Raw genomic sequence first — 26,396 nt, 5'->3', positions numbered from 1 at the left:
CTTCCCCATTTCTCCTACTGATCCTCTATCAAGAGCACAGCTTTTGTGATCACAGACATGATCGTGACAGCAACCCCATTCTGAATAGGTAGGGGACTTATCTTTCAAGGACTATGTATTTGTTACCTGGTTTAAACCTCACAATGACCCAATGAGAATGTTAGGCAAGTGCCACTATCTCCACAAGAGAGCTAAGAAAACAGAGAGAGCTCCTGAGTGTTGTGCCTGCTCCAGAGAATTTGGGGCATCACTGTGCTTGATGTTATGAGTGACAGACAAACAGCTCATTCCAGCCCCTCTCTCTGGGGGAAGGACATGCATGGAGAGGCTTGCATCATGGGGGTGACTCTGGCATTTGTGCTTCTGGGCTGTGGAGACCTGGATGGTGCCCTCTCAGCCAGTTTCTTCCTGTGCAAGAATAAGATGATTCCTCCCAGCAGGGCTGCTGGGCCTACAATCTTAGTGCTCGGTGCGAGGATGGACTCACTGTCACGTTATCAAAGTGCAGAATCACTTATAAACCACCTGTGATGTATGAACTCTGTCATTAGGAGGAGGGTTTTCACAACTGCAAGATGTGCTGTCTCAACTGGAGAAATAGGGGGAAGAGGTCAGAGCTGTGAGTGAGCCACAGAAAACTGAGACGTTTCCTAAGAAAACTGTTTTCCTATCAGCATTTCCTTATTGCCTGGTGAGGAGGAGGAATACGTTCACAGTGACCATCCCAAGCGGTCAGGAGGCTAGCAGTTTGCTGATTACAGACAAAGGAATGCTTGGACTACGTGATCACTGGTCCGTGGTGTGACCTAGGCACCAAGATGACATCAATTCTACCCTAAGCATTTTCCACTTCTTCCCATGAATATTATCTAGTCATGATCTGGCAGGAAAATGACTCAGGTATGTCCATGTATAGTGCCTCCACCTAACCTGCCAGCTGATGGGGTGGCCTGGAGCATTCGACAGCACCTGTCATGCATAATGGCTCCACTCCTCACTCAGGAGAGGCACAAGCCTCAGGTCTGGAAAGGCCCTTGGGTCACATTTACTTCCATGCTCACCTCAGGTAGCCTGGCAACTGGGCCCCCACCATTAACAACTGGAGATGCCAGCTGTTCCCAGATGCTCTCCAGCAGGAGAAAAGAGGAAGGAAAGCCTAGAATTGAGAAGCCACGTCTTTGCCCTGGCCGGTTTGGCTCAGCGGTTGGAGCGTCCGCCGGCGGTCCGGAGAGAAGCCGCGTCTTTTACTGCCTCTTTGTGGATGGGATGGGGGGTGGGGTCACTGACCTGCCAACAACTTGAAGACAGTAAACATTACTCATTATCATAGATCTCAAGGTGCCCAAGACATGTCAAGGACTGACTGATCACACCCATCACCTCTGAGTTTTGGTTTCTCTTGGCCTCGGGGCAACAGTGCTACTGGCTCTTTCCTCCTCCCACCACTTAATGTGCCCCTGATGCCATGGCCATCTTGGTAGGAGGAGAGCTGGGCAGCTCTGCCAGATGCCAGGCGTGAGGGCCATGCCACACAGCTCAAGGGATCAGCTTTCACCAAAATGTCTTGCATGGTGCCAAGTGCCCTTGTGTGTGACCCAGCTGTGACTCAGAAGGAAGGAGGAAGCCCGAACTGCTGAGGGGAAGCAGTCTGGGAGGCAAGGCAGAGTCCCAGTGGTGGCAGCTGTCGCCGCCCCGCCCCTCCCACCCTGGCATGACTGTGCACTGGTTTCTTGTCCCTTCTTCCCCTCTCTCTCCTAAGCAGTGGCCAGAGTAGGGAACGCACAGGCATTGGATCACTGTGCTCAAGGCCACTCACCAGGCCTCGCATTGTAAGATGTGGAGAATGATGACTAATTTCATGGCTTTGGTGCAGGTCGTGCATCAGGTTTACAAAGCACCCAGCAGAAGACCTGGCACGCGGTAGCTTCGGAATCTGGAACATATTCTCTCTCCCCTTTTTCCCCATTCTTTGACCTGTCAATGCCACTTCCTCTCCCTGCCTCCCAGCCAACTTCTCATAAATTACAGGTGGGTCCATGAGGGACTTGTCAGATACTGACAGCTTATCTGTTCCTAATTCTGGGAGAGGACAGTAGTACCCAACCATGACCCTGAAAATTCACCTTATCTTTGTGACTGACTGAACTAATAGCTGTCACTTTGTATAAATGACTCCAAGACTACTGTTTTCCTCAATAAAACACAATAGGGATTTCCCACACTTAATGGAGACATGCTTCCCTGTTCCTCCTACTGATCTTTTATCAAGAGCAAAACTTCTATGATCACAAATATGGACAGCAACCCCATCTTAAACATGAGGGTCACTTATCTTTGAAGGATTGTGAATATTTGCTACAGCGTTTAAACCTCACAGTGACCCAATGAGAATGTTAGACAAGTGCCACTACCTACACAGGAGAGAGAAGAAAACAGAACTATAAAGATATCCTATAATTTTGCTGGGAGGTCACAGAGCAAGTCAGTGGAGAAGCTTGATCCTAGACTCCTGAATTCTGTTCAGTTCACTACCCTGCCTCAATTCCCCAGAGCTGCCCAAACCCCACTCACGTAGATGCCCGCCTGGATGGCGGTCTCCGCGCCAGTGCACTCGATGGTGACTTCTGGCTTGCACCCCAGGAAACCTTCCACTTTACTGGCGATTTCCTGAGGGCTCTCCTTGGAGATCTGGAGGACAAAGTCAGCCCCAACTTCCTTGGCTTTGGACAACCGAGAGGCAGACAGATCTAAAATTGAAAAAAGGTTTCCTTCAAACTGAGACACTAGATGGTGAATTAGGGAGAAAATAAAAATGGAGGTACACCCCTGGCCTGTGTGGCTTAGTTGGTTGGGTGCTATCTCATGCACTGGGCTTGATCCCCAGTAGGGAGTGTGCAGGAGGCAGCTGATCAATGTTTCTCCCTCTCCCTTCCTCTCTCTCTAAGATCAATAAAAACATATTAAAAAAAAAAAAATGGAGGTACAGGTTCTGATGGCACTGAAGCCCTGCTGTAGTGGGTGGTGTCACTGAGCCCAACACATATATCTCTATACCTTCACACACTCCCACACACATCACGCATCTGCACACACACACTCTTCAAACACTTCCATGCTTTCACAGATACCTTCTATACACATTCTGATAGCTTCTCACACACTTCCACATTCCAACTACCCCATCATTTCTCCACACACACACCTGCACACCACACAACTACACACTCACCCACACACTCTCACATAAAACCTCTTCTTGCACAGATGCACAGTCTCAGATAGCTTACACACACACAAATATTTTCTCACAGATGCCTTCTCCACATACGCACACGTGTTTCCATACATACCACACTTCCTTCACAAGCACACCCACACATGCTGTTGGGTAATCTCACCTCACATATATCCACTCATGTCTCTCACTCACACCACATACCTCACACACTAACATCCTCTTATAAATATACTATACTTCACACCAACTCCACATCACACACATACATACAAACACATCCTGTCTCCTGGGCTTAAACAAATAAACTCAGGGTTGAGCCTCATCTTAGGGCTAAGTAGGCAGTATGGGCATCTCAGGTCCATGCATAAAGAGCCAGGTCCTCTTCTCCCAGCAGCTTCAAAAAGTCTCCTCCTGGGCCCTGACTTGGTCATTCCCTGGGTAGGCTTTTCAACCTTGGAACTTGGAGAAAAGAGGAGGAACCCCTTCAGAAATCCAGTACCCCATGAAGGGAATAGGTCTCATGCCTCTGCCTCACACTATAGGCCCAGCTCTTTCCTCTCTGAAGGATAGTTAAAAAGAAGAAAACCTTACCAGTCACCACCACTTGAGCTGCGCCCATTGCCTTGGCCACGAGCAAATTGACCAGTCCAATTGGCCCTAAATAAAGCAGGAAATGGGAGACATTTATGAAATATGAAACAGCAGTTCTTCCCCCTTTGCAGGCCACAAACAAGAACTGTATCCTTCATGTGCCGTCAGCATCTATCTCAGTGTCTTACACATAGTGAGATTCTGGCCATGTTTGTTGAATGAATGAGTAAGTGAATGCATGAGGAATTGTTTCTGCATGAAATTTGCTCGTAGTGCTGGGTTCTGTTTGACTCTCTCCTAAAACAGAGCTGTACATTTTCCACTTACTCTTGGGCACTACTTGGGGATAATGTCAAAGAACCTGAGGGCTCAAGGAAACATTTTTGCAGAGAAGTTATCTCAGAAGGTCTGGATACACTTTCCTGTTTTCTCTTTGACCCCTATCTTCTTAGAACCCACCACACCTCCCCAAAGAGAGACATAATGTTTTTAGGGGCCCTCTCAGGGCCACCCTGGAGTGTCCTGAAGTGAGCTGGCTCCCTGGGTTGAGGCAGCTGTTCAGGCAGCCCCAGGTGGTTCAGCTGGAAGACCACCTGCTTCCTCGCACTATCTACCTGCTAGATGACATGAGGGTTTTCACATAAAAACCAGACCCACAAAATAAGGCTATGCAGAAAATCTTTGGGGATTCTTTTTGGACACTCCCCTTGAAAATAATTTTGTGAGTTCTCACAGAAAGCAAAACACTGGAAAATACCTGAAATGCCCAACAAAGGGATTGGGTGAGTTTCTGTGTGTGCACATGTGGTGTGTATGACTTATCTTTTCATTATTTTTTTTAAACCTCACCTGAGGACATGCTTAGAGAAAGAGGAAGGGAGAGAGGAACATCGATTGGTTGCCTTCTGTACATGCCCCAACCAGTGATCAAACCCAAAACCCAGGTATGTGCCCTGACCAGGAACTGAACCACCAACCTTTTGGTGCACAGGTCAATGCTCAACCAACTGAGCCACTCTGGCTGGGCTAACTTTGTGTATATATGCCACATCTTCTTTATCCGTTCACCCACTGATGGATACTTAAGTTGTTTCAATGGAATATTACTCAGCCATAAAAAAGGAAATCTTGCCCTGGCCAGTTTGACTCAACAGTTAGAGCATCAGCCTGCAGACCAATGAGTCACAGGTATGATTCCCATCAAGGGCACGCACCTTGGTTGTGGTTCATCACCAGCCCTGGTTGGGGTCATGCGAGAGGCAACCAGTTGATGTGTCTCTCTCACATCAATGTTTCTCTCTCTCCCCCGCTCCCTCCCACTTTATCTGATGATAAATAGAAAAATATCCTTAGATGAGGATTAAAAAAAGAAGGAAATCTTACTATTTGTGACAACGTAAATGACCTTTGAGAGCATTATGCTAAGTAAGTCAGACAGAGAAAGACAAATACCATATGATTTCACTTTTATGTGGAATCTAAAACAAACAAAAAAAACCCCAAGCTCATTGATACAGAGAACAGATTGTTTGCCAGAGGAAGGGGGTAGGGAGTGAGTGAAATGGGTAAAGGAGAGGGAGTCAAAAGGTACAAACTTCCAGTTATAAAGTAAGTCAAAGTAATGTAATATACAGCATTGTAACTATAGTTAATAATACTGTATTGCATATTTGAAAGTTGCTGAGAGTAAATCCTAAAAGTTCTCATCTCAAGAAAAGAAAACTTTGCAACTATGTATAGTGATAGATGTTAACTAGACTTATTACGGTGGCCATTTTGCAATACACTTGACCCTTGCACAACACAGGTTCACTTATATGTGGATTTTTTTTCAATAAACGTGTACAGTAATGTAAATGTATTTTCTTAATAACATCTTTTCTCTAGCTTACTTTATTGTAAGAATACAGTATGTAATACATATAACATACAAAATATGTGTTAATCAACTGTTTATGTTATTGGTAAGGCTTCTAGTCAATAGTAGACAATTAGTAAAGTTTTTGGGGAGTCAAGTTATATGTGGACTTTCAACTATGCAGAAGGTGTGTATCGCTAACCCCAGCATTGTTCACGGTCACCTGAGGAACGAATAATCACTTTTACACCTGAAACTCATGTTATATGTCAATTATAACCTCCCCCTCCCCCAAAAAGTGTATGAGGAACAGTAGATCACACCCATAAGGAGTGTGAGCATGCAGTCTGAGTCACCAGTAGTTAAAAGCCTAGAATGATTCAGTCTGAGGCTGCTAGTGTTTGTTCGGGTGGTGGAGAGAAGGCAGCTTCCCAGTGCAGGCAGAGAGCTGGCTCATGGTGGGCTGGACTCTACTCCTTTTACAGGCAGTGAGCAGGCCACCTCTTATCTGGATGGACCAGAAGGTCACTTCTCTGGTACGATTAGGAAGTTCCAAAAGTTGCTTTTCCCTTTGCTATCAAAACTATTTCTCTAGTTTCCTGTCAAGGGTTGAAATGTAGTCCCAAGTTGCATTCTTTAAATGAATAAAAGGGTCATGTTGTCTAGGAAATGACATCATTTCTGCAGATATTAGTTTATTTACCAAAATGCTGGTCACTGAGGGAATGGGACACTGTAATCCTCTCCTACCCAGAAAGATCCTAGGACAGATTTCAGTCTTTGAATGAAGATGTGCAGAGGTGTCCCCACATTCCTCTTTAAATGAACTCATAACCAGGGTATCCTGTTTCTTACCAGCTCCACACACAAAGACCTTGTTCCCCAGGGTGATCCCAGCTCGCCGGCAGGCATGGATCCCCACAGACAGTGGCTCAATCAGGGCCCCTTCCTCAAAGGTGACATTGTCAGGAAGCCTGGGGAGTCAGTCATTCAACACACTCAGTTAGTACCTCTAGGTTGACAATGATAACAAAAGCTAATATTTATCGAGCATTGATTTATGTGCCGGGCATTGTGCTAAGCAATTTATATAAATTCACACGTGTAAATCTTCAGAACAGTTCTGTGGTAGATAGTATTATTCCTCTTTTACAGACAAGGAAACTGAGGCTTGGAGGATTAAATAACTCACTCTAAAGGTTCAAAACTGGTGAAGGACTCAAAAGATTTTAATTTGAAACCAGATGTAGACATAAGCCACATTCCAGCATCTCATGTTTTTCTCCAACCGACAGCCTTTCTGGTTTCACTTTAGCAGGCGATCCCGGCTACCTCCAGCTTTGCAAAACAGTGATTTAGAAGCTGGAGTCACTCTGTTCATCGTCTCCCCATTCCACGTTGCAGAAGAAGCACCTCGGAGGGCAGCAGCTGCCTGGCTGTCCCAGGACCAGTTATGGTGGGAAAAGGGCCTGTCCTCCATATAGCTGACTAAATGCTGTGTCACCTTTCACCATTGGCTTCTTGGTTTTTATTTCCACTGGTATCTTGATCCTTTTAAATAACCCTACTGATGATGACAGCATACATTTGCCTAAGGATTTACAGATTAGAGAGCTTTCTCATCCATTATTTCATTTAATCCTCACCATGACCTTGTCATATGGGAAGGGCAGGTTTTATTTTTACCTTTATTCCACAGAAGAGAAAACTGAAGCTCAATGACATTAAGAGACTTGCCCAAGGTTAAAATGCTAGTGAGTGAAAAAGCAAAGTTTGAATTCAGGTCTCCTGACTCCACATCCTCTGTCTGTCCCATTTCAGCTACCCCTTGGTTCAAGTAGTTCTGTAGTTAATATTTAATTTCTGTTAGTTGTTAACTGTCCAGTATTTATTTATTCAGTGCACCAAATACCTTCAATTCCAGCCCTGGCCAGTGTGGCTCAGTAGGTTGGGTGGCACCCCGTGTATGGAAAGGTTACCGGTTTGATTCCCGGTCAGGGTACATGCCTGGGGTTTTGGGCTCAATCCCCAGTAGGGAGTGTGCAGCAGTCAGCCAATCACTGTTTCACTATCACATCAATGTTTTTCTCTCTTTACCTCTCATTTCCTCTCCCTAAATAATAAAAACATATTTTAAAAAAATATATGTTTAAAAAAAAACTAAAGAAACTTAAAAGCCCTGGTAGTTTGGCTCAGCAGTTAGAGCTTTGGCCCGTGGACCAATGAGACCTGGGTTCAATTCCTGCCAAGGGCACGTACCTCGGTTGCACTTCTTCCCCAGCCCCGGTTGGGGTCTTGTGGGAGGCAACCAGTCAATGTGTTTCTCTCACATCGATGTTTCTCTCTCTCTCCTTCTCTCCATCCCTCCTAATCTGTCTAAAGGTAAATGGAAAAGTATCTTCAAATGAGGGGAAAAAAATCTTAAAGAAAACCATGAAGTTCAAAAAAGAAATAAAGGTGGCAGCCAGACCATGTGCTCATCCCCATGATCCTTCTGTCATGTTCACATTCCCAAAGAATAAATAACAAGGCCTATAGCCTGGCTGCCACCTACCACTCTTTCCTTCTCCCCTCCCCTCTGCTTCTCTCACATCTTCTTCCCTACCCCAATCCCCTGCCTGCCCTGATTACTGTCATCACCCCTTCTACCCACCCCATCAACTCAATATAAAAAAAAGTTTGAAATGGAATAATGCAGACCCCCAACCACATCCTCAGATACCTCTGCCCCTTCCCATCTGGGCCTCCCCTAAAGCTTGTATTGGCTCTGAGCTGAGGGGGCCTTTGGTCAGGAGCTATGTGCTCCTCTCCCTTCACTTTGACTTCCCCTTGGAATGAGAACACCAGGGAGATAAGAGATTGGGGATGGCGCCAAGAGAGGATTGTCACCTGGGAGATTATTCTACTGACTAGGCAGATCACACATGCCTTTTCACGTAGGCACTGTGCAGAGTCCTAGGGCCCAGCACAGAGACAGAAGCACCGTGCAGAGTCCTAGGGCCCAGCCCCTTTGCCACTGACCTTGGGAGAGTTACTGGGTCATCCTTCCCCAACCTTGTTCACTGGGGGTTGAGGGAGAAGGGGGTTGAGAGGGCTAAGTGTCTACCCAGCCCTAATCTTTTATGCCTTTATAAACATCAGAGAACAACAAGGCAACCTGGTGGTTTTCATAATAGGCTTCAGGGAACAGGCAAAAGGGTGATCAAGAAGCCAAGAGGAAGCAGGAAGGTAAACTGAAAATAAGGAGGGTAGGACAGAAAAGAAACTGGTAGTGAAGAAATCCTCACAAAGGGAAACCAGAGAGGAGGGCTTGGGTTCAGGGTCGGGCTGGGGACACAGATAGAAAGTACCCCAGGAGGAGAGAAGAGGTGAGGGTTGCATGTCCTCCTAGAGGGCCCCCCTCAGTCCTCCCATCACCACTGTCAGCCAACATTCCCAACAAGCCACCCCTCCACCCTCCTTAGCCCAAGGCTCCCTTTCAGGGCTAACCTTGTACCATCCCCCAAGCTCAAGGCCATGGCTATGACATATGATGGCAGCATTTACCAAGCACCTTCTATGTACCAGGACTCATACTGAGCACTTGATAGGCTTTTCTCACTGAATCCAATCAATAATTCTATGCATTTCATTATATGGGTTCTATTACCATCTCCACTGTAAGGCAACAATACTGAGGTTACAAAGTTTCAGTAACTTGTTCAAGGTCACACCGTGGTTAGTCTCAAGCTTTACCGCTTTGCTCTTCTGCCTTCCAGAAAAACCTTGTTTGGCACTTTGAGCTGGAAAGGGCCCAGGAAAGCTGGGCTGGTTCAGGAGCCACTGGCTGAAAAGTGGAATCTGCCCACACAACCTACTCTCTTCTAGAGCAGGCTCGGATGTTGACTTAGTTAAACTCATCGTGAGGTCTCCAGCCTGTGACTCCTCTCAAGGCTTCCAGTGGGCACTAGAAAACTCAGATCTGCCAGACTGCCCCCATGACTGGCACCTGGCCTCCATCAGACAAGCCCCATCCTGGCTAACAGAGCTACCGCTGGGGCCAGGCTGGGGTGGGAGGGATCAGAAGGAAAGTGGCGCATCAGCACCCAGAGCTCCACAGGCTGGGGCCACATAGGAGGGGCAGCACTTTGCTTCCTCAGACAAAACTTTCCACCCCCAAATAATTTTGAATGTTGGGGTTCCGCAGGGAGCACAGGGCAGGAGTTCGAGAATCACAGCTTGACTCCTGGCTCTGCTCTGTGCTCACGGCACGACCCCAGGGCCTCTGCTAACCCTTGCACTAAACCACACTACTGGTGTCCACCTTATTATTATTCTGGTAGAGGTAAGGTAAGGCATACAAAGCACTTAGTAGCACAAGGCCAGGCACGTAGTAATAGTAATTGTGACTTTACACGCATTGCCTTATTTAATTGTTTGGTCACTAAAGAAGACTGAAGCAGAGGAAGGTCAAGTCATTTCCCCAAAGTCAGTGGCTAGGAGGAAGTGGATCCAGAGTCCCACGTCACATGCAGGCTCCTTGACACGCCTCCTTAGTAAGACCTGGCAAGGTCACTGCTGTTTATAGTTATCTTTCCTTTAGCTGCAGTGGAGACCAATAATGGAAGATGAGCTGCAAGTTATCACTAGGATGGCTGGAAAAGAGTGAGTGACCTTAGCAACAACTTTTTATTGCTGCTCTTAGTGAGGGGACGTTAAGCTGAAAGACTAAAGCCAAGCACTGTGCGTCAGTCTTAAGTCCAGTTGGGCTGCCTTCCCTCCACTCACTAAGGGCAGGCCCACTGTGGGGATCCCTCATGTCTGGAATTAAGAGCTAAAAAGAAAAAAAGTCATCACAGAAAAGTAGAAGAAAGAACACCAAACAAACAGAGAGGGAGAGGTCCCACGTGGCAAGGCGAGGCTGGGCACTAACTTATAGCAGAAGTTGGCATTGTGCTTATAGAACCGGCAGAGGTTCCCATCATCAGGGGGTGTGGCACAGAAGAAGATAGATGGTGACAGGTTGTATCGGCCAATCTTGCAGAATTCATCAGTTTCTCGGGGAGCACCAGGCTCAATGGCAACACGATCACCTGGAAGGAAAACAGGAGTAGACACAGAGATGCAGGTTTATAGGCAGATACCAGCGAGGGTTCTAGCCAAATGAGCCACCCTCCTTCCTGAAGACCCAGGGTATCTTAAGCAAGCCCAGCCCATTAGTGCTTCCAAAAGAAACACAGGCTGAATTCCAGATTCACACTCTGAGAGAGAATGACCAGCCCACTTCTCCAAAGACTGGTTTGGCCTGCCCTTTTACCAGTTTATGGACTAGACCAACTTACCCTCTAGCTCCACAGTCACCTCCCAGCTCAGGAAACACAGAACCAGTCCCATCTCTAAGACAAGCTGGCTTAAACTGCTGCAAAAGAGGTAGCTAGTGTGTGGAGTTTGCAGACATTTTTTTTTTTTACCTGTTTTGAAAACATGGGGCAAGGCCTTCACAAAAGCCATACAGTCTGGTTGTGTTTAAACAATAATGAGGAGTCAACTGATTCCTGCTTAGCAGAAAACCATTAAGGTAAATGGCCCACAGAGGCCTCAACTCTGGTACAGCAGAGAGACTTGTGAACAGCCAACTCTATTGTACTTCTACTGGGTCTGTTTGGAAACCCAGTGTTAGAATTGCTCTTCTCTCTTATTAGGAAAATTTTAAAACATACAGCAAAGTTGAAAAAACTGTGCAGTAAACACCCAGATATCCTCCACCTAGATTCTTCAATTAATATTTAGCAACATTCACTTTATCACATATCCATCCATCCATCCATCCATCCCACCTATCCATCTCTCCCCTATCCATCGGTCCATTTTCTTTTCTGATGCATTTCAAACTAGGTTGTAGACATTAGTACACTTTACTCTTAAATACTTCAGCCTGCATAGCATTAACTAGAGTTCAATATTTGTTTATGGTTCTTTTTTTTTGTTTGTTTGTTTTTGTTTATCCTCACCTGAGGACACTTTTCCATTTTTTGTTCAGATAGAGCAGGAGGGAGAGAGAGGAAGAGAGAGAGAGAGAGAGAGAAACCTCAACGTGAAAGGCACACATCAAGTGGCTGCCATCCGCATGACCAACCAGGGCCAAGGACAAACTGCAATTGAAGTACGCGCTCTAGCGGGAACCGAACCCGGGTCTCTCTGGACCACAGGCCAATGCTCTAACCGCTGAGCAAACCGGACAGGGCTATGGTTTTTTTTTAAGGTAAAATTTTGATATTGATGAAATGCACAAATGTTAAGTGGATCATTACTTGAATTTTCATAGATGCATTCACCTGTGTGATGTAAACCCCTGTCAAGATACAGAACATTACCACTATCTTGGGAATTCCATTCCTTTGTGTTCCTCTCTAGTCAATCCCCACCCCACCACAAAAGGAGTGTACTAGTGGTGCTAGGGCCCCCCCTGAGTCTGAAGAATGTGTTGTTAGCCATCAGAAAAACTCTGGGAGGTCTGCCTTTTACTAAGCAGAGATGCATTAGGCTACTTTTTTTGTCTTTTGTGGTAAATGTACCCACAGAATAGTTTAGAGTCCTGGTACGTAATTAGTGCTCATTAAAATATTGGTGGCACTGGTGATAATAGTAGCAGTAATATATAGTAGCACCAACTAGTTTTATTATATTTATCATTAATATAATTGTCTGAGCTGGTATCATTGTAGAAGAAATTCAAACTATATAAGATAGATGGTTATATTGCATATAAATTAGGAATCCTTGCATGCCTTAAATATACTAGTTCTCCAATATTTGTTTAAATTTTATAAACAAATATATCAAGAACTACTCAATGAGTGGTTTTCTCCTTTCTAGATTAGTTGATTAGAGCTTTAGGTCAAAGTTAGCAAATGAAACACTTAGATAAAAATTTTGTCTTCTAAAAGTAAGTACCCACAGAAAACCCTGCGACCACTAAAATATGTTCCTCTACCTGCCTCTTCCTTCTATCCCCTCTACTTTCTCTGCTGCCCAATGAACTTTCTCCAAACTATGCTTCTAGCATTGACAATGAATTCTTCAACTTAGCATTGAAGACCCTTCATAATTAGGTGGAGTTTATATTATTTAGTTTTGTCTTCTAATTATTACATCATCATCATCATATTATAATAACTCAGAATTGTTTGGTGGAGTTGTTTGGTAGTTTTTAAAGAGGGACTTTTGTACAGATTATGCAAAGTTATCATCTCCACTAATTGTCTAAGACAGAACCTCTGCTCTGAGCAGCATAGACTTATTTTATGTATGTATGTATGTATGTATGTATTTATTTTTATCCTCACCTGAGGACATTTTTCCTTTTTTTTTTTTTTTTTTTTTTTTGTTCAGATGGAGTGGGAGGGAAAGAGAGGAAGAGAGAGAGAAACATTGATGTGAAAGGGACACATCGAGTGGCTGCCTCCCGCACAACCCAACCAGGGCCAGGGACAAACTGCAACCGAGGTATGTGCCCTTAGCAGGAAACGAACCCAGGTCTCTCTGGACCGCAGGCTGACGCTCTAACCGCTGAGCCAAACTGGCCAGGGCTAGAGCCCATTCTTTACTGATTTCACCCTATGGTCTTGTTTAATTGTTGGTATATATATCCTGATGTCTGGTCTCCCCAAACTAGATCGAAGCACCCAAGGATCTTATCTTCTCCCTTTTCTATATCCCTCAAAGCACCTGGCACAGGCTGGATCCATTGTCCATGTTGACTAAGCACCTGTTATAACTTAAATTTAGAGACACCCCACTCCTTGATATCACCTCCTTAGAGGCCTCGTCTCACAGGTAAGAACCAGTCAGTGGCTGTTGGAAGCTATGAAGCTTTTACTTTGGAAGAACCCTGCGAAACCTCAGGGGCTGTCTCCACTTTATTGATGATGGAGGGCCTCACTTAACATTTCTAAATGAGACACACATCTAGCTACTTCAGAGCTGGTTAATCCCTCTCCATGTAACTTGGCTCAAATAGCCTTCTAACTAACACAGGACGGTACCTCCTACCAACCTCCTCTTTTCTCCAAATAATATGATATCATATCTAGGTTGTACAGTGGCCTCATCAGCAAAGGAAGGTTAAAGCCAATGGCTAGTTATGCCAAGACAGCTTGGATTTAATTCATTGTGTTAGGGAATATATCATAGTCTGCCACAGCTGAGAATTCCACCCTCTGGGAGAATGAATTAAGCAAGTCTAGAAACATATTGGTGGTTTCCAAGCCATCAAATAAAATAAAAGACTGCATCAAAGGTTCTGGTTGTTAGTATGTGGAGGCATATTGTGGTTTCTGGGCCTGGAATATTTTCCCCATCCCTTTATCTGGCTTATTTCTTACTCATCTGCAGGGACCGGCTTAATTGTCCCTTGGATCAGCCAGGGATGAGTAGAACACACCCATTGCACCTGTATTCTTCTCTGCTGCCCTCAACATGATAGTAATTAAGTATCTGTATGTCCCAGCTCTGTCTCCCACTGTGGAAGGTAAGACCCACGTGCTTCAGGACCAAGGCTGTCTTGTTCACTTTTGTATCCCAGTGTTTAACAAAGAGCCCGGCCCTGAGAAAGCATACACAAATACTGATGTTGAATGAATAAGTTGATCCTTTAGCTGAAGGCTTGACTGACCTGGTTGTAGGTGCTTTACCAGTGATCCCACTTTAACGACTGTTCCTGAAGCTTCATGGCCTAGAACCATTGGCTTTTTCACAACAAAATCCCCAATTCGACCATGCTGCCAGTAGTGGACATCTGAGCCACAGATTCCAACGGAATGCATCCTCAGCAGCACCTCTGATAAAAAAAAAACGAGGAGAAAATAAGATTTTCTGGAGAACTATGACTAAAGCACTGTGTAAACACTAGGAAGAAATGTAATCAATGATATAAGATATAAAACATTTCTAGAAGATAATTATTACTAGATAATTACTATGTTAATGACTATTCTATGACTGATTTTCTTTTACTCATAAAAGGGAGGCTGGCAGGATCTAGGCTTGCCAATACTTCGGTAGCTATCAGACTATGTTTTCATGCTTATTGTTTTGTTAAAAAGTGCAGTGTTAATTTAAGCCACCCAAATATTTCAACTGGCGTTTCAACCTTCACAGGTTTGAATATAGTGAGATTTGGTGGTATTGTTGTTGTCAGTTTTCCAAGTTTAAAATAATGATGCTACTGAGCCCCTTGGCTAAAATAAGTCCTAAAGGATTACTGGCCTACTCTGGCTGAGATGACCATGTTATAAGTATCTCCCTGAGAAAAACAAAGACACCCAAAGCTGTGCTGTGCACTCAGGTGTCTTACACGGTCCTTGCCGCAAACCGTGGGAGATCCACTGGGTGTGGCTCTGAGGAACTTTCTCCATCTTCAGTTTTGGTAGAACAGAGGAAGAAATGTGAGGGTGAATTCTGAGATCCAAGGTAGGGAAAAGTCATTTGAGTTAGGAAAACTATCTCAGAATTTCCTCTCTTAAAGTTACCAATTTGTAATAAGAGGTGAAGTTCAACTTGCTACAACTCTAGTTGAAAGGTACCATCGTCTCCCCTTCCAATTCAAGGACAGCAAGAGGGAAGAAAGTGAGGGCAGAATGCTGCCCTGGGAAGAAAAGCAATACCAGGATCCTTTGTGTCCAAGGCAGCCCTGGTTTGGCCACCTCTAGAATCAATACCAACTTTTTAGGACACAGTGAGCTGTCTTTTACTTCTCAAGAAATGTTATCTTGGTGAAAACACTTAAGCCCTAAATATACAATACTTGCTAAATACTGATAGAAATAGCTCTTGCCTATATTCGTATCACTATAAATCAATAACCCAACTGACCTTTAAGTAGCAAAGCTCTGGAGGCTCCAGGAAAGCAACCTTCAATCTGATGTTCACACAGAAGTTACAGTTGTGCCCTGGCCGGTTTGGCTCAGCGGTTAGAGCGTCGGCCTGCGGTCCAGAGAGACCCAGGTTTGGTTCCCCTTAAGGGCACGTACCTTGGTTGCAGTTTGTCCCTGGCCCTGGTTGGGTCATGCGGGAGGCAGCCACTCGATGTGTCCCTTTCACGTCAATGTTTCTTTCTCTCTCTCCCTCCCACTCTATCTGAACCAAAAATGGAAAAATGTCCTCGGGACGGGGGGATTAAAAAAAAAAAAGAAGTTACAGTTGTGAGGTAAGGTGGGACAGCACACCCCAACTCATCAAGGACAGAAACGGGACCTGACTGGCTGGGTGTGAGATGAGCTATCTGCAGACACTCTGCCCCTTGCTGCCAGCCTCCCTTCAGGGTCTCCCTTCGCAGATCATGAAGTGGGACTCCAGGGATGGGTGGGATTGGAAAACTGTCCAGGAATCTGCCTTGGTCAATAGTGTGGTATGACTTCCCAGATACAGATACCACCCAGGAAACATACGTGTCAGCTCAGCCGCAGGCTGGAACAGTGAGAGGCCAGGAGGAGTGGAACAAAGTTTGTGGAACGCTGCCCCAGGGTGCACACCCACTTTCTATACCTGGTTGATTAGGGCAGCGGGGCAAGGTTCCAAGCAGCCTCTCCCATCCCCATTGGACAGAAAGTCTGGGTCTTCCTGTCATGACACTCCCTTTTCTAACTAAACCATTAAGTTATATAGACTCATGCCTTTTCAAATTTTGGATTCAGCCACCTGAATAGTGGTTTATAGTGGATAGAGTGACCTAAGGTCAAAAGAAGAACAATTTTGCTTTTGGCCCATAACTTGAAAACATTTTGTGCCAAACTTTTTGGGACAAGACAGCTGTCTGATATGGTAATTATTCTCATTCTACCACCGTTTTTTTCATTGCACGTAGCAGCCAGGTGGAGCCTATCCAATCATGCTATGGACAATGAACTAGGTGGAAAGTCTAAAAAAAGCATAGTTTTAACTGGAGGCAAAAGTATAAACTGTAACAGAAGAGGGGTACGGGAGCAATGCACATACATCTCCAGGGGAAACAAGAAAATATAAGTTGAGTATCCCAAGGACCTACCATTTGGGCCTGGTTCAGGAATAGGATAGTTCTCCTAAAGGAAACAAAATAGAAAAATCATTTAGCATGCATAATACATTTACCTAATGAACATTTTCAATTTTTAAAAATTAGAGTTTGACTCAGATGTTTCTTCTTAGACTTAACACAGGCTCAGGCCGTACTGTTGCTGGGTGGATTACGGAGGGGCTATACTGAACAGTGCTGTACTCACTCCACTCAATGGTGCACTTTGTCCGGGACTCAGAAAAAAGTATATTATGTGCATCTCTGGGCAGAAAGGATGTTTGGGCTGCTACCCTAGATCTGCCTTTCCTATCAGATCTTTCTGTCCTGAAAACACACCGTGTTAGATACAGATTTGTTTGGTCTGGCAAACTCGGAGAGAGAAAGGGTGAGGGTGTTTCTAGCAGCTGCACGAGAGCAGCTCCACAGGTTGGAAAAGGTTAGGCTGTTTGTTCTTTTCCCTCTGCACCAGGGCACAGACTGACACTTGGTCCTCTCTTTCAAAACATCCCGTGTGGAATTTTAGAGGTCTTCTGGGAATACATGAGACCTGTATTTTGAACTCTCAGGTTCAAAAAGCAATCTGAATTATTCCAGTATTCACAGCTATTTATTTTAGAGGAAGGGAAAGAGAGAAAAACATTGATTTGTTTCATTTATTTATGCAGTCATTGGTTGATCCTTATATGTGCCTTGACTGGGGATTGAACCCGCAACCTTGGCATATTGGGACGATGCTCCAACCAACTGAGCTACCAATTTGTAATAAGAGGTGAAATAAGCATTATTATTATTATTATTATTATTATTATTATTATTCTCCCTCAATGCCAACTGGCTAGGAAATTCCTGGTGATGAGGAAGGACAATGAGTGGACAAATAAATCCAAGTGGTTATTCTATTAATTCTTTGAAGGCAGCCTAGAAGAGGAAGAAGGGATATGAAATGTTCACAGTACCTACTATGTGCCAGACAATGTTCTGGGCTTTACACACATCGCAGCACATGGTCCTCACCATAGCCCACAATTTGCAGATGAGAAAACTGAGGCTGGGAAATTCAATCATTTAGCTAAGGTCATACTGTCAGAGAGTGGACAAATCAGGGCTAAACCCAGGCAGGATTCCCAAGCCTGCCTCAGTGCATCCCACTGCACCCCCAAGGTGGAATAGGGCTTTTCTCCTTCAGGGGTGATGCAAGGAGCCATCTGTTGGGTGATGAGCTGGGCCCCACATGGAGTGCTCTGGGAGGATGCAATACTCAAAGCTTGCCTCCTTCTGAGAGCCTCCCCAAGATGCTTTTATAGGTCATAATAAACAACACTGGGGCTATTTAACTAACAAGATAATAACCTTTATGCCAAAGACCATGCCTTCAATCTCTTTGGAACCGGGTACAGTGCTCTGCCCCAAATCTGGTGGGCTTATACTGGTTAAATGTCCATTTTCCATAATAGTGTTTCCACGGAAGGTCTAAGGTTGTTGCTCGTCTCAGATTATCAGCCCTTTCTGTTGAAGTAGCTCAGTGCTAATTTGAACCTGTCTCCAGTGACACAAAGCCCACAATGATCATGCTGATGCTGACCAACTCCTGTCAGGTCCTGTGCTAAGTGCTGTACATGCATCACCTTGTTTAACCCTCACAAGGGTACCTTCTATTACTATCCCATTTCCCATGTGATGAGACTGAGAATGGTGAGACTTAGCAACTGCCCATGGTAATACTAAGGTAATAAATGCTGGAGCTTCATCCAAAGGACTCTGTGTGGGCAAGGGGCTCACAGCAGCTTTTCATCTCTTAATCATTTAAACTAGCTACATCTGGCCCGGACCGTGTTGTTCAATGGTTAAAGGGTTGCAGATTTATTCTCGACCAGAGCTCGGGGAGTGAGCAGGAGGCAACAAATCGATGTCTCTCTCACCTGGATGTTTCTGTTTCTCTTTCTCTCTCCTCCCTCCCTTCCACTCTATATCCTAGGGTAAGGATTAACAAATAAATACAAATAAATAAACTGGCTACATCAGGAAGGAAGAAAGGGGGGGCAGGAGGGAGAGAGGGAGGGAAAGAGAAGGGGATAGGGAATCCATTTAGAAATGGGCAATTCAGGATAGCTGACTATCACTGAAATATTCAAAGGAGTTGCTGGTCCCACATCTGACATTATTCAACATCAGAGATTGTGGTGTAGTTATGTTTCTGTTATACTGAGTGAAATTTTAAACTGTAGGTTAAAACAGACCTTTATTTCAAACATAGACTAGCACCCCACCCTGCCCCCTAACGGCACTAGTTGGCAACTTCTCAGGCACTTAGTGAATTCAACCACATACTCCTCATAGCTTGCCTCCAACTAGGCCAGGCCTGAGCACCCCATTTTTGGATGGAGAGGGGGTAAGATTCCAGCTCATAGCAACTATTAGGCAAGCAGACCCTAGGTGTCACTAGAAATTACTACTGTAAATATTTGCCAGAGTTAACAGAAGGGAGGGACTAGCTTTGACCTTACCACAGAAGCAAGGTTGCAGTGACTTTCCCAAACACTAGAGGGTGCTGTGTGGATAGCCTGGTTTCATCTTGGCAACAGAACACACTTGATGGAGAATTTCAATACCTCTCTCCATATACCAACTTTCCTTCTATGTCCTTTTTCTTGCTAACTCTAATCACCCTTACAAGTCAGCTTGGCTCCTGACTCCCCTCTCTGCAGGAAACATGTCATCTGAGCACAAGACCATGTTAAAGACCAGCCCTTGAGTTTATAAATATTATTTTAAGCCCAGCTGTGGAGCTTACAATGTTTTAGAAAGTTATCACAACATGGTTAATAAAGAAACCTTGCTTTTTGTTGGTCACGGTGGCTACAATCCTGTTTATTTAATCTCCTCTTCTTCCTCAGATTTTGGTGGTGATATTTTGTCATTCATCCTATTTCTCGTTTATCAAAGTTCCTTACCTCCTCAGAGATGTGGGACATTCACTTTTATCCCCACAGCCCAATCAGGCATATTCTAGGTTTCCTAAACAGGATTTCTTATCTGTGAGTGTAGTAACAAGATGAGTTGAGTAACTGTTCTTTATTGTGGTTATGTCAGTTTTCTAGCATTTTTCACTTTTAAGTCATAAACAGTTTACATATTCTCCCTTCTATCCACTTGAAATCTTCCCATCACACCCCACCCACCCCCAACTCTAAATAAATTATGGAAATACTTCAGGAAATACTGTGGGAATATAGAATCATCTCAGGTGCCTCTAGCATCTTAAATGTTATATTGCCTTGCCCAGCCAGTATGGCTCAGTGGTTGAGCATCGGCCCATACACCAAGAGGTTGCCGGTTCAATTCCCAGTCAGGGCTCATGCCCAGGTTGTGGGCAAAATCCCCAGTGGGGGGCATGCAGGAGGCAGCCAGTTGATGTTTCTGTCTCTCTCTTTCTCTCCCTTTCTCTCTCTCTAAAATCAATAAAGAGAAAATTTTTGAGAAACAACAACAACAACAAAAAGAACTCAGACCCTAGAATCTCCTGTCCATGTACAAACCTAGGCTCCTCTCCACCAGCTATTCGACCTTGGGGTAATTGCATAATCTCTTTGTGCCCTCAATTTCCTCCTCTGTTTAATGAAGGTAATAATAAAAGAGAGTACCCGACTCAGAGTAAATAAGTTAGCTTTTATTGCACAAGAAAGAACACTAAAGTTCTTTTTCTACAGTTAGCTCACAGTATGGTTGAATCAGCTCTGGCCAACCTTGTCCTTTGCCTCTTGACAGGGTAGTTTTATGGTTTTGGATAAAAGTTGCATTTCCTTTATTTCCATGTCAATATTAAGAGAACTTGGCTGCTCCTTGAAGGCTGGAATATGGAAGAAAGTGAAGTAGATGTCTAGCAATGTTTTAGGCTTTATTCTATCAACTGTAGATAACAGTGTAAAGCCATAACCTCTGCCTTAGAGTGAGGCACGCAGGGCTTGGAGAAGATGGTGGGTCGTCCATGCCCCAGTTCCTCAAAGCCCACCTTCTCCTGCCTGCCAGGTCAACCAGTTGGCTGGTTGTCCTACATACTTAAAGAAAGCAAAGCAGGAGATTTTATTTTTGCTTCTTTCCTCCTCCTCAATTTTCCCTTCTTTGAGTGCCTGAAGGTTGTTTTCAGCCCTGGCTAGTGTGGTTCAGTCGTTAGTGTCTCCGGTCTTGGGCTCAGTTACTGGTCAAGGGCACATACCTGGGTTGCAGGTTTGATCTCCTGCCCCAGTTGGGGCATGTGTGGGAGGCAACCAATTGATGTGTTTCTCTCCCCCAACTCTCTCCCTCCCTTTCACTCCTAAAAATCTATGGAAAAGTATCTTCGGATAAGGATTTTTAAAAATATACTTTGAAGGGGAGCAGGAGTGGGGAGGAGGGTGTCAATGGGGGGAAAAGGAGAAACATCTGTAACAAAACAAATTAATTTTTAAAAAGGGTGTTTTGAGGGTGGGAGGAAAACCCAAAGGTTCCCGTTAGCCATTTTGTCATAAGAGGCTTTGTTCTTGGCATTGGTCCTGGCAAAAGGGGTCAAAGTAGAAGGGTCGGACACTGTCCCAAAGTTCACTCGGCACGTCTCCAGCCCAGGCTCTCAGTGCTCCAAGCCTCCCGAATTCTCAAACTCGCGGTTGCGCTCACTTGCTCTCCTCCTAGGAACCATTTCACCACTGGCTGATCTCTCACCTTCTTCAAGATCCCACAGAAGTGGGAAGTGAGGGGAAAAGAATCATCTGGGATGACTGCCTAATTTTTGTGGGAACTGGGGGAGATTTAGGTTCGGATGCATTGGGATTGTGGTGTTTCAGGACATTCAGGTGGGGCTGTCCAATAGGCAGGTCAGGGGTAGAGACTCATAAGCATGAATCATAAACATGGGATGAAACAAAAACCTGCAAGAAGACTTCTCTGTCTTCACTAGGCTGGGAAGGTGACCCCTTCCTCTCCTTTGAGCTTCTCCAGCACCTAGAATCCATGCATAATGAACGGATTGTTTAATTCTCAGCTATGATAAATAAATTTAAAGAGCCCTGGCCGGTTTGGTTCAGCAGTTAGAGCGTCAGCCCTCGGACCAATGAGTCATGGGTTTGATTCCGGTCATGGGCACAAGGGCACGTACCTCAGTTGCGGTTCCTCCCTCTCCCTGTCCCTGTCCCTGTCCCTGTCCATGTCTCTGTCTTTCTCTCTCCCTCCCTCCCCCTTCCCTTCCTCCCATTCTATCTAATGATAAATGGAGAAATATCCTCAGGTGAGGAATAAAAAACAAACAAAAAAAAAAATTTCCTCCTAATTCAAACATATTAACATAACCATAACATGAATTTACTAGATGATTTTTTTTTTAGGTACAAAAATGAATGTTTATTTAGAATGAGAAATAAAACCACAATGAATCACAAATGTTAAAAAAGCTGACTAGTATGACAAAATTCAAGACAGTAATAATAACTATTATTATTATTTGACTTACTGACATGAATAAAGGATTCTTTAAGCAAAAATAAAAAGTCTCTGAGCTTTGTTGGATGCTCTAGTCCAGCAGTTTCCAATCTTTTTCATCTACCAGCACACATAACCTAATTAATAAAATTCTGTGGCACACCAAAAAATATATTTTTTTGCCAGCCTGACAATAATAGGTATAATTTTGATTCATGCGCACCAGAAGGGTATTGTTGTGTTGGCTTTATTTTTTTATTTGACAATCTAAGGGAAAAGAGGTCAGTGCCCCATACTAAATAGTCAAGTACTGCATGTTTTAAAAATTCTTGCGGCACATCTATTGACATTCGCTGCTCTAGTCTGTTCGTAACATTGAATAAGTGCTCACTGTGTTCAAGCCTATGTAACTGAATATTTACATTAAAAAAAACTATTGAGCTGAATATCACTTCATAAAATCTGAACATATTTTCTCGTTATATGAGGACATATTTCTCCTCCTTAAATTCTGTCATGCAATTTTATCTTTTTTTTTTATCCTCACCCGAGGACATTTTTCCATTTTTTGTTCAGATTAAGTGGGAGGGAGAGAGAGAGAGAGAAACATCAACGTGAAAGGGACACATCGAGTGGTTGCCACCCGCACGACCCAACCAGGGCCAGGAACAAACTGCAACCGAGGTACGTGCCCTTAGCGGGAACCGAACCTGGGTCTCTCTGGACCGCAGGCCAATGCTCTAACCGCTTAACCGCTGAGCCAAACCAGCCAGGGCTGTCATGCAATTTTAAAAGAGAACCTTTCCCCACATCCATTATTCTAGTTTGCAACCTCAGAATAGGGTTAACTTTTACCATGTCTCTTAGTAGTACAAGGGCTTGTTACATAAAATGTTAAAATTCTATTTGTGGCACTTGCTCTTCCTGTTTTTTGAGGAAAAATATTAGGTTTTGCAGAGAAGGCGCTGCCCTTCCATGGCAGTAATTGCAGGATTTAATTTCCTGTTGTTTACTTGGTTTAGATTTTGCTTTAAAGCTGAAACATACTTGGGTGAGGAATAACAAAAAAATTAAAACTGCACAAGTGTTATTCTTGGGAATATTTTAGATCTTGTTCCCTGGCATATGTTGTTTGGACTTTTTTACAGTGATGTCTTCAAAATCAGTTCAAGCAGCATTCATGTCTAGGGCTCCTCCCCGGGCCAAGGGCCCCTTCCTGTGAGGCCTTTACTGTCTGTGATCTCCATCAAAGCCCTCACACTGTTTTGGTGTTTACTTCATCTGTCTATTCCTAGAGCAGCTGTGGTTAGGGACTGTGTTTTCCTCCTCCTCTCTGGGTGCCCAGCCCAGTGCTTGGCACATGCAAGGCAGTATCTCAACTAGTAAGTGTGGAATAAAGGACTGAGTTTGAAATCACTGTGTGTAGAGCTGTATCACTTTTCCTTCCTCATAATTCCATCTGGTGTTGGTAGCAATAAAGACTAATAGTGTCACTTTAATTCAGGACCTTGGGTGGAGGCTCTAAGGTGAGTGAAGAGAGAACTGGAATGGAAGTCCGAACCTCTGAGTTTTTGTCCGGGCTGTTAACTAACCAAGCCTGTCACCTTGGGGTTAGAACTTCAACTGAGGAAATGGAGGGTTGGCTCAAGGCAGGAGTTCTTAGTCTGGGTTCCACAGACCTCTAGAGAATCTATAGATGGGTTTAAAGGAAGTTTACCAACTCTCTGAAATTCTTGCCTTCTGTGGGGAAAGAGACTACAGATTCTTAAAGTCAAGAATTGCTAATCTGGATAATCTCCCGAGTCTCTTCAATCTAGATCCTGGTGATGTATGTTCTCTTTGAGGGGGAAGGACGTGTTAGGGAGGGATAGGGATGGCTGGCACCCAACTCCCTTACCCACAGCTGTCCTAAGCCCATCTGAGATGGACTTTGTCAAGGGAGCCCTGGCAGGATCCCCAGGCTGACTTTGCAGCCTCAGGAGCCAGGGAGGGGAAGCAGGATCCAGGCAGAGGAGACATATATACAATGCTCTTAAAGGGATAGGAGAGCAGGATCTGAAAGGAAAAAGGCTGGAAAGTGAACCAGATGTGGACTAAGGGAGCTAAAGAAGAAAGGAGCTTTATAGATATTGAGATTCTCAAGATCCAGAAGTCTGGCAAAGGCCCAGAAACACCAGGCGTCCTGGTGATGGAGGCCTGTGCTGGAAGGAAAGGAGCTGAGTACCTAGCAAGTGCTGAGTACTCTCGTGATCATAATAATCCTGCAAAGATTTTATCAGCCCCAAACAAGAGAGATTATACGAGTTCTACAGCTTTTAAATGTCCCTCTGTTGCCCCTTTCTGCCCTGCACTGTCTGTCCCGAGGATTTATGGGCATGTCCTAAGCCAAGCAGCCTCCTTGGTATCTCTTCTGAAAAGTGCAATGACAGAGGTGCACTACGGCTGGGAAAGGTGGGAGGAGGTGTCAATCATCTCACAACCTTCCCAGCCTCCAGCCACGTGCCAGCCTTGGACTAGGTTCCGGAAGGCACGAGACAAGAACCCTGCTCTTAGCGTCAGATGCCAACTGCCAACCGTCCCCCTCCCCCCACATGGTAAACAACTGGAATCTGGGTGGCCAGGACCCGGGAGGTGCAGGGCCTGTGCCGCGCTGGAACTGGCGAGGTGGCCTGCAGCTGGGCTCCAAGGCCAGTGGGACAGGGTCGGGCTAGGCTCCCACTCCCCTTCCCGTTTTACCAGGCGCAGGTCCCCGGGTCCGTGTACCACCAGGGAGAGGTTCTCATTCTTGGCAGCCGCCATGTCGCTCTTTCCTCTCCTCCGGGGTTGAAGCTGCAGCCCGCAGGACGCGTGCAGAATCTGGTGGCAGAGGGGCCAAGGGTCTGGGGTAAAAGGCTGGAGGCCGGGCTTGGGCAAGGCGGTGCGAGCCCGGCTCGGGGCGGGGCTTCCTCGTGCCTGAGAGCCTGGGCGGGGCTAGCGGGGGAGTGGGGCGGGGCTGCCCCACTGCCCCCTTAAGAGAGCCCTAGCGGGAGATGAGGACACTGAGAGAGGAAACCGGTCCGCAGCCTCTATCTGCAGCACACTTTTTCAGTCTGCCTCATGTCCAGTGAAACACTGCTGCCTTAAAAGCAGCTTGCAGAGGCAATAGCCACCGTACCAGTGTTCTCAAACTTGAGCTGCAGAAGAATGGGGATGTGCTGTGTGGGGCAGGTGCTCAGGAGGGGCCTGAGGGTCTGTATTATTAGCATCGGGAATACTGAGGCTGTAGAGGAACAGGGGCCACACTGATGTAGTGTCCATGTTGGCTCGGTGTCCCCAGCATGCAGCAAAGTGCCTGGCACAAGTAAGAGTGAATGAATGAGTTGGTGCATTAGTGTAAAGAAGCTGTGAAATGGGAAGCATTTAAAATCTTGCTCCCTGGCATATGTCTTCAGTTTGACTCAAACTCATAAAAATTCTGAAGCAGCAGCAGCAGCAGCAGCAGCAGCTGTGGAATGGAATCTGTGAGCCTCTTTCTCTTAACTGACTCTGCTTATTATAGAAGCAGGATTTCTGCCTAAATTCTTCCTTCAAGCCTCTCTCCCCTCAGAAACACTGAAATTTTACTCTAAGGGGAGAGAGCTGGCCACTGGACAGGCCTAATTCCATAAAGGCCCCCCTACCCCCTTTTGAGAACAGTGTGAAGGATTTCATTCCCTATGGCCTCTTTTCCAGGTACTCCTTTTACCTCCTCCAGGAGACCTTCCCTAGCTCTTCAAGATGACTGCGTTTGGCACTCACTGCATGCCCCATATATGGGATACAGCCTGTACTTTCAATCCCTTCCCCAATGCACTGGAAGCCCATGGAAGGCAAGGCTTCATTTCTTAAATAGAACCTGGCAAAATGTGCTGTACAGTGTAGGAGCTCAAAAAAATGTTTAATGATTAATGTAGATCAAGTTCTAGAACCTCACAATGACAAAAGGGGAAATGTGTGGAGAGGTAAGGGAGTGTTATAAGGTATGACAGTTATAAGGTATGACAAGGCAATGGGATGGATTTTTACAGGGGACTTACAGAGACAGTCCTGTTCTTTGCTTTGAGAGACCTCCCATAGGCTTGGCTGTTCCTGACTGGTTCCTTCAGCAGCTCCTTCACTCAGCTCCTGAGAAGGCCTTGCTTGGAGAGATGACTAAATAGAGGTTGCCTGCCTTTACTCATGAACCTGAATTTAAAACTCACCTTTCAGTC

At 45.1% G+C, this 26,396-nt stretch overlaps 1 protein-coding gene across 1 annotated transcript in view; it reads right to left on the bottom strand.

The window, feature by feature from the left end:
* Positions 1–25,087, bottom strand: part of SORD (sorbitol dehydrogenase) — a 28,586-nt gene extending 3,499 nt beyond the window's left edge. Inside the window, exons 1-7 of the mRNA XM_036244440.1 lie at positions 24,904–25,087; positions 16,711–16,744; positions 14,341–14,505; positions 10,600–10,759; positions 6,543–6,661; positions 3,830–3,895; positions 2,572–2,747 (exon numbers count right to left, since the gene is read on the bottom strand). Coding sequence (XP_036100333.1) covers positions 2,572–2,747; positions 3,830–3,895; positions 6,543–6,661; positions 10,600–10,759; positions 14,341–14,505; positions 16,711–16,744; positions 24,904–24,966 — 783 coding nt within the window. The 5' untranslated portion in view covers positions 24,967–25,087. The remainder of the gene's footprint in view (positions 1–2,571; positions 2,748–3,829; positions 3,896–6,542; positions 6,662–10,599; positions 10,760–14,340; positions 14,506–16,710; positions 16,745–24,903) is intronic.
* Positions 25,088–26,396: the final 1,309 nt, after the last annotated feature.

Source organism: Molossus molossus, unplaced genomic scaffold (genome assembly GCF_014108415.1).
Source record: "Molossus molossus isolate mMolMol1 unplaced genomic scaffold, mMolMol1.p scaffold_m16_p_1, whole genome shotgun sequence".
Lineage (NCBI taxonomy): Eukaryota > Metazoa > Chordata > Mammalia > Chiroptera > Molossidae > Molossus > Molossus molossus.
Note: the sequence above shows the minus strand (reverse complement) of the source record. Positions and strands in the feature narration are given on the sequence as shown.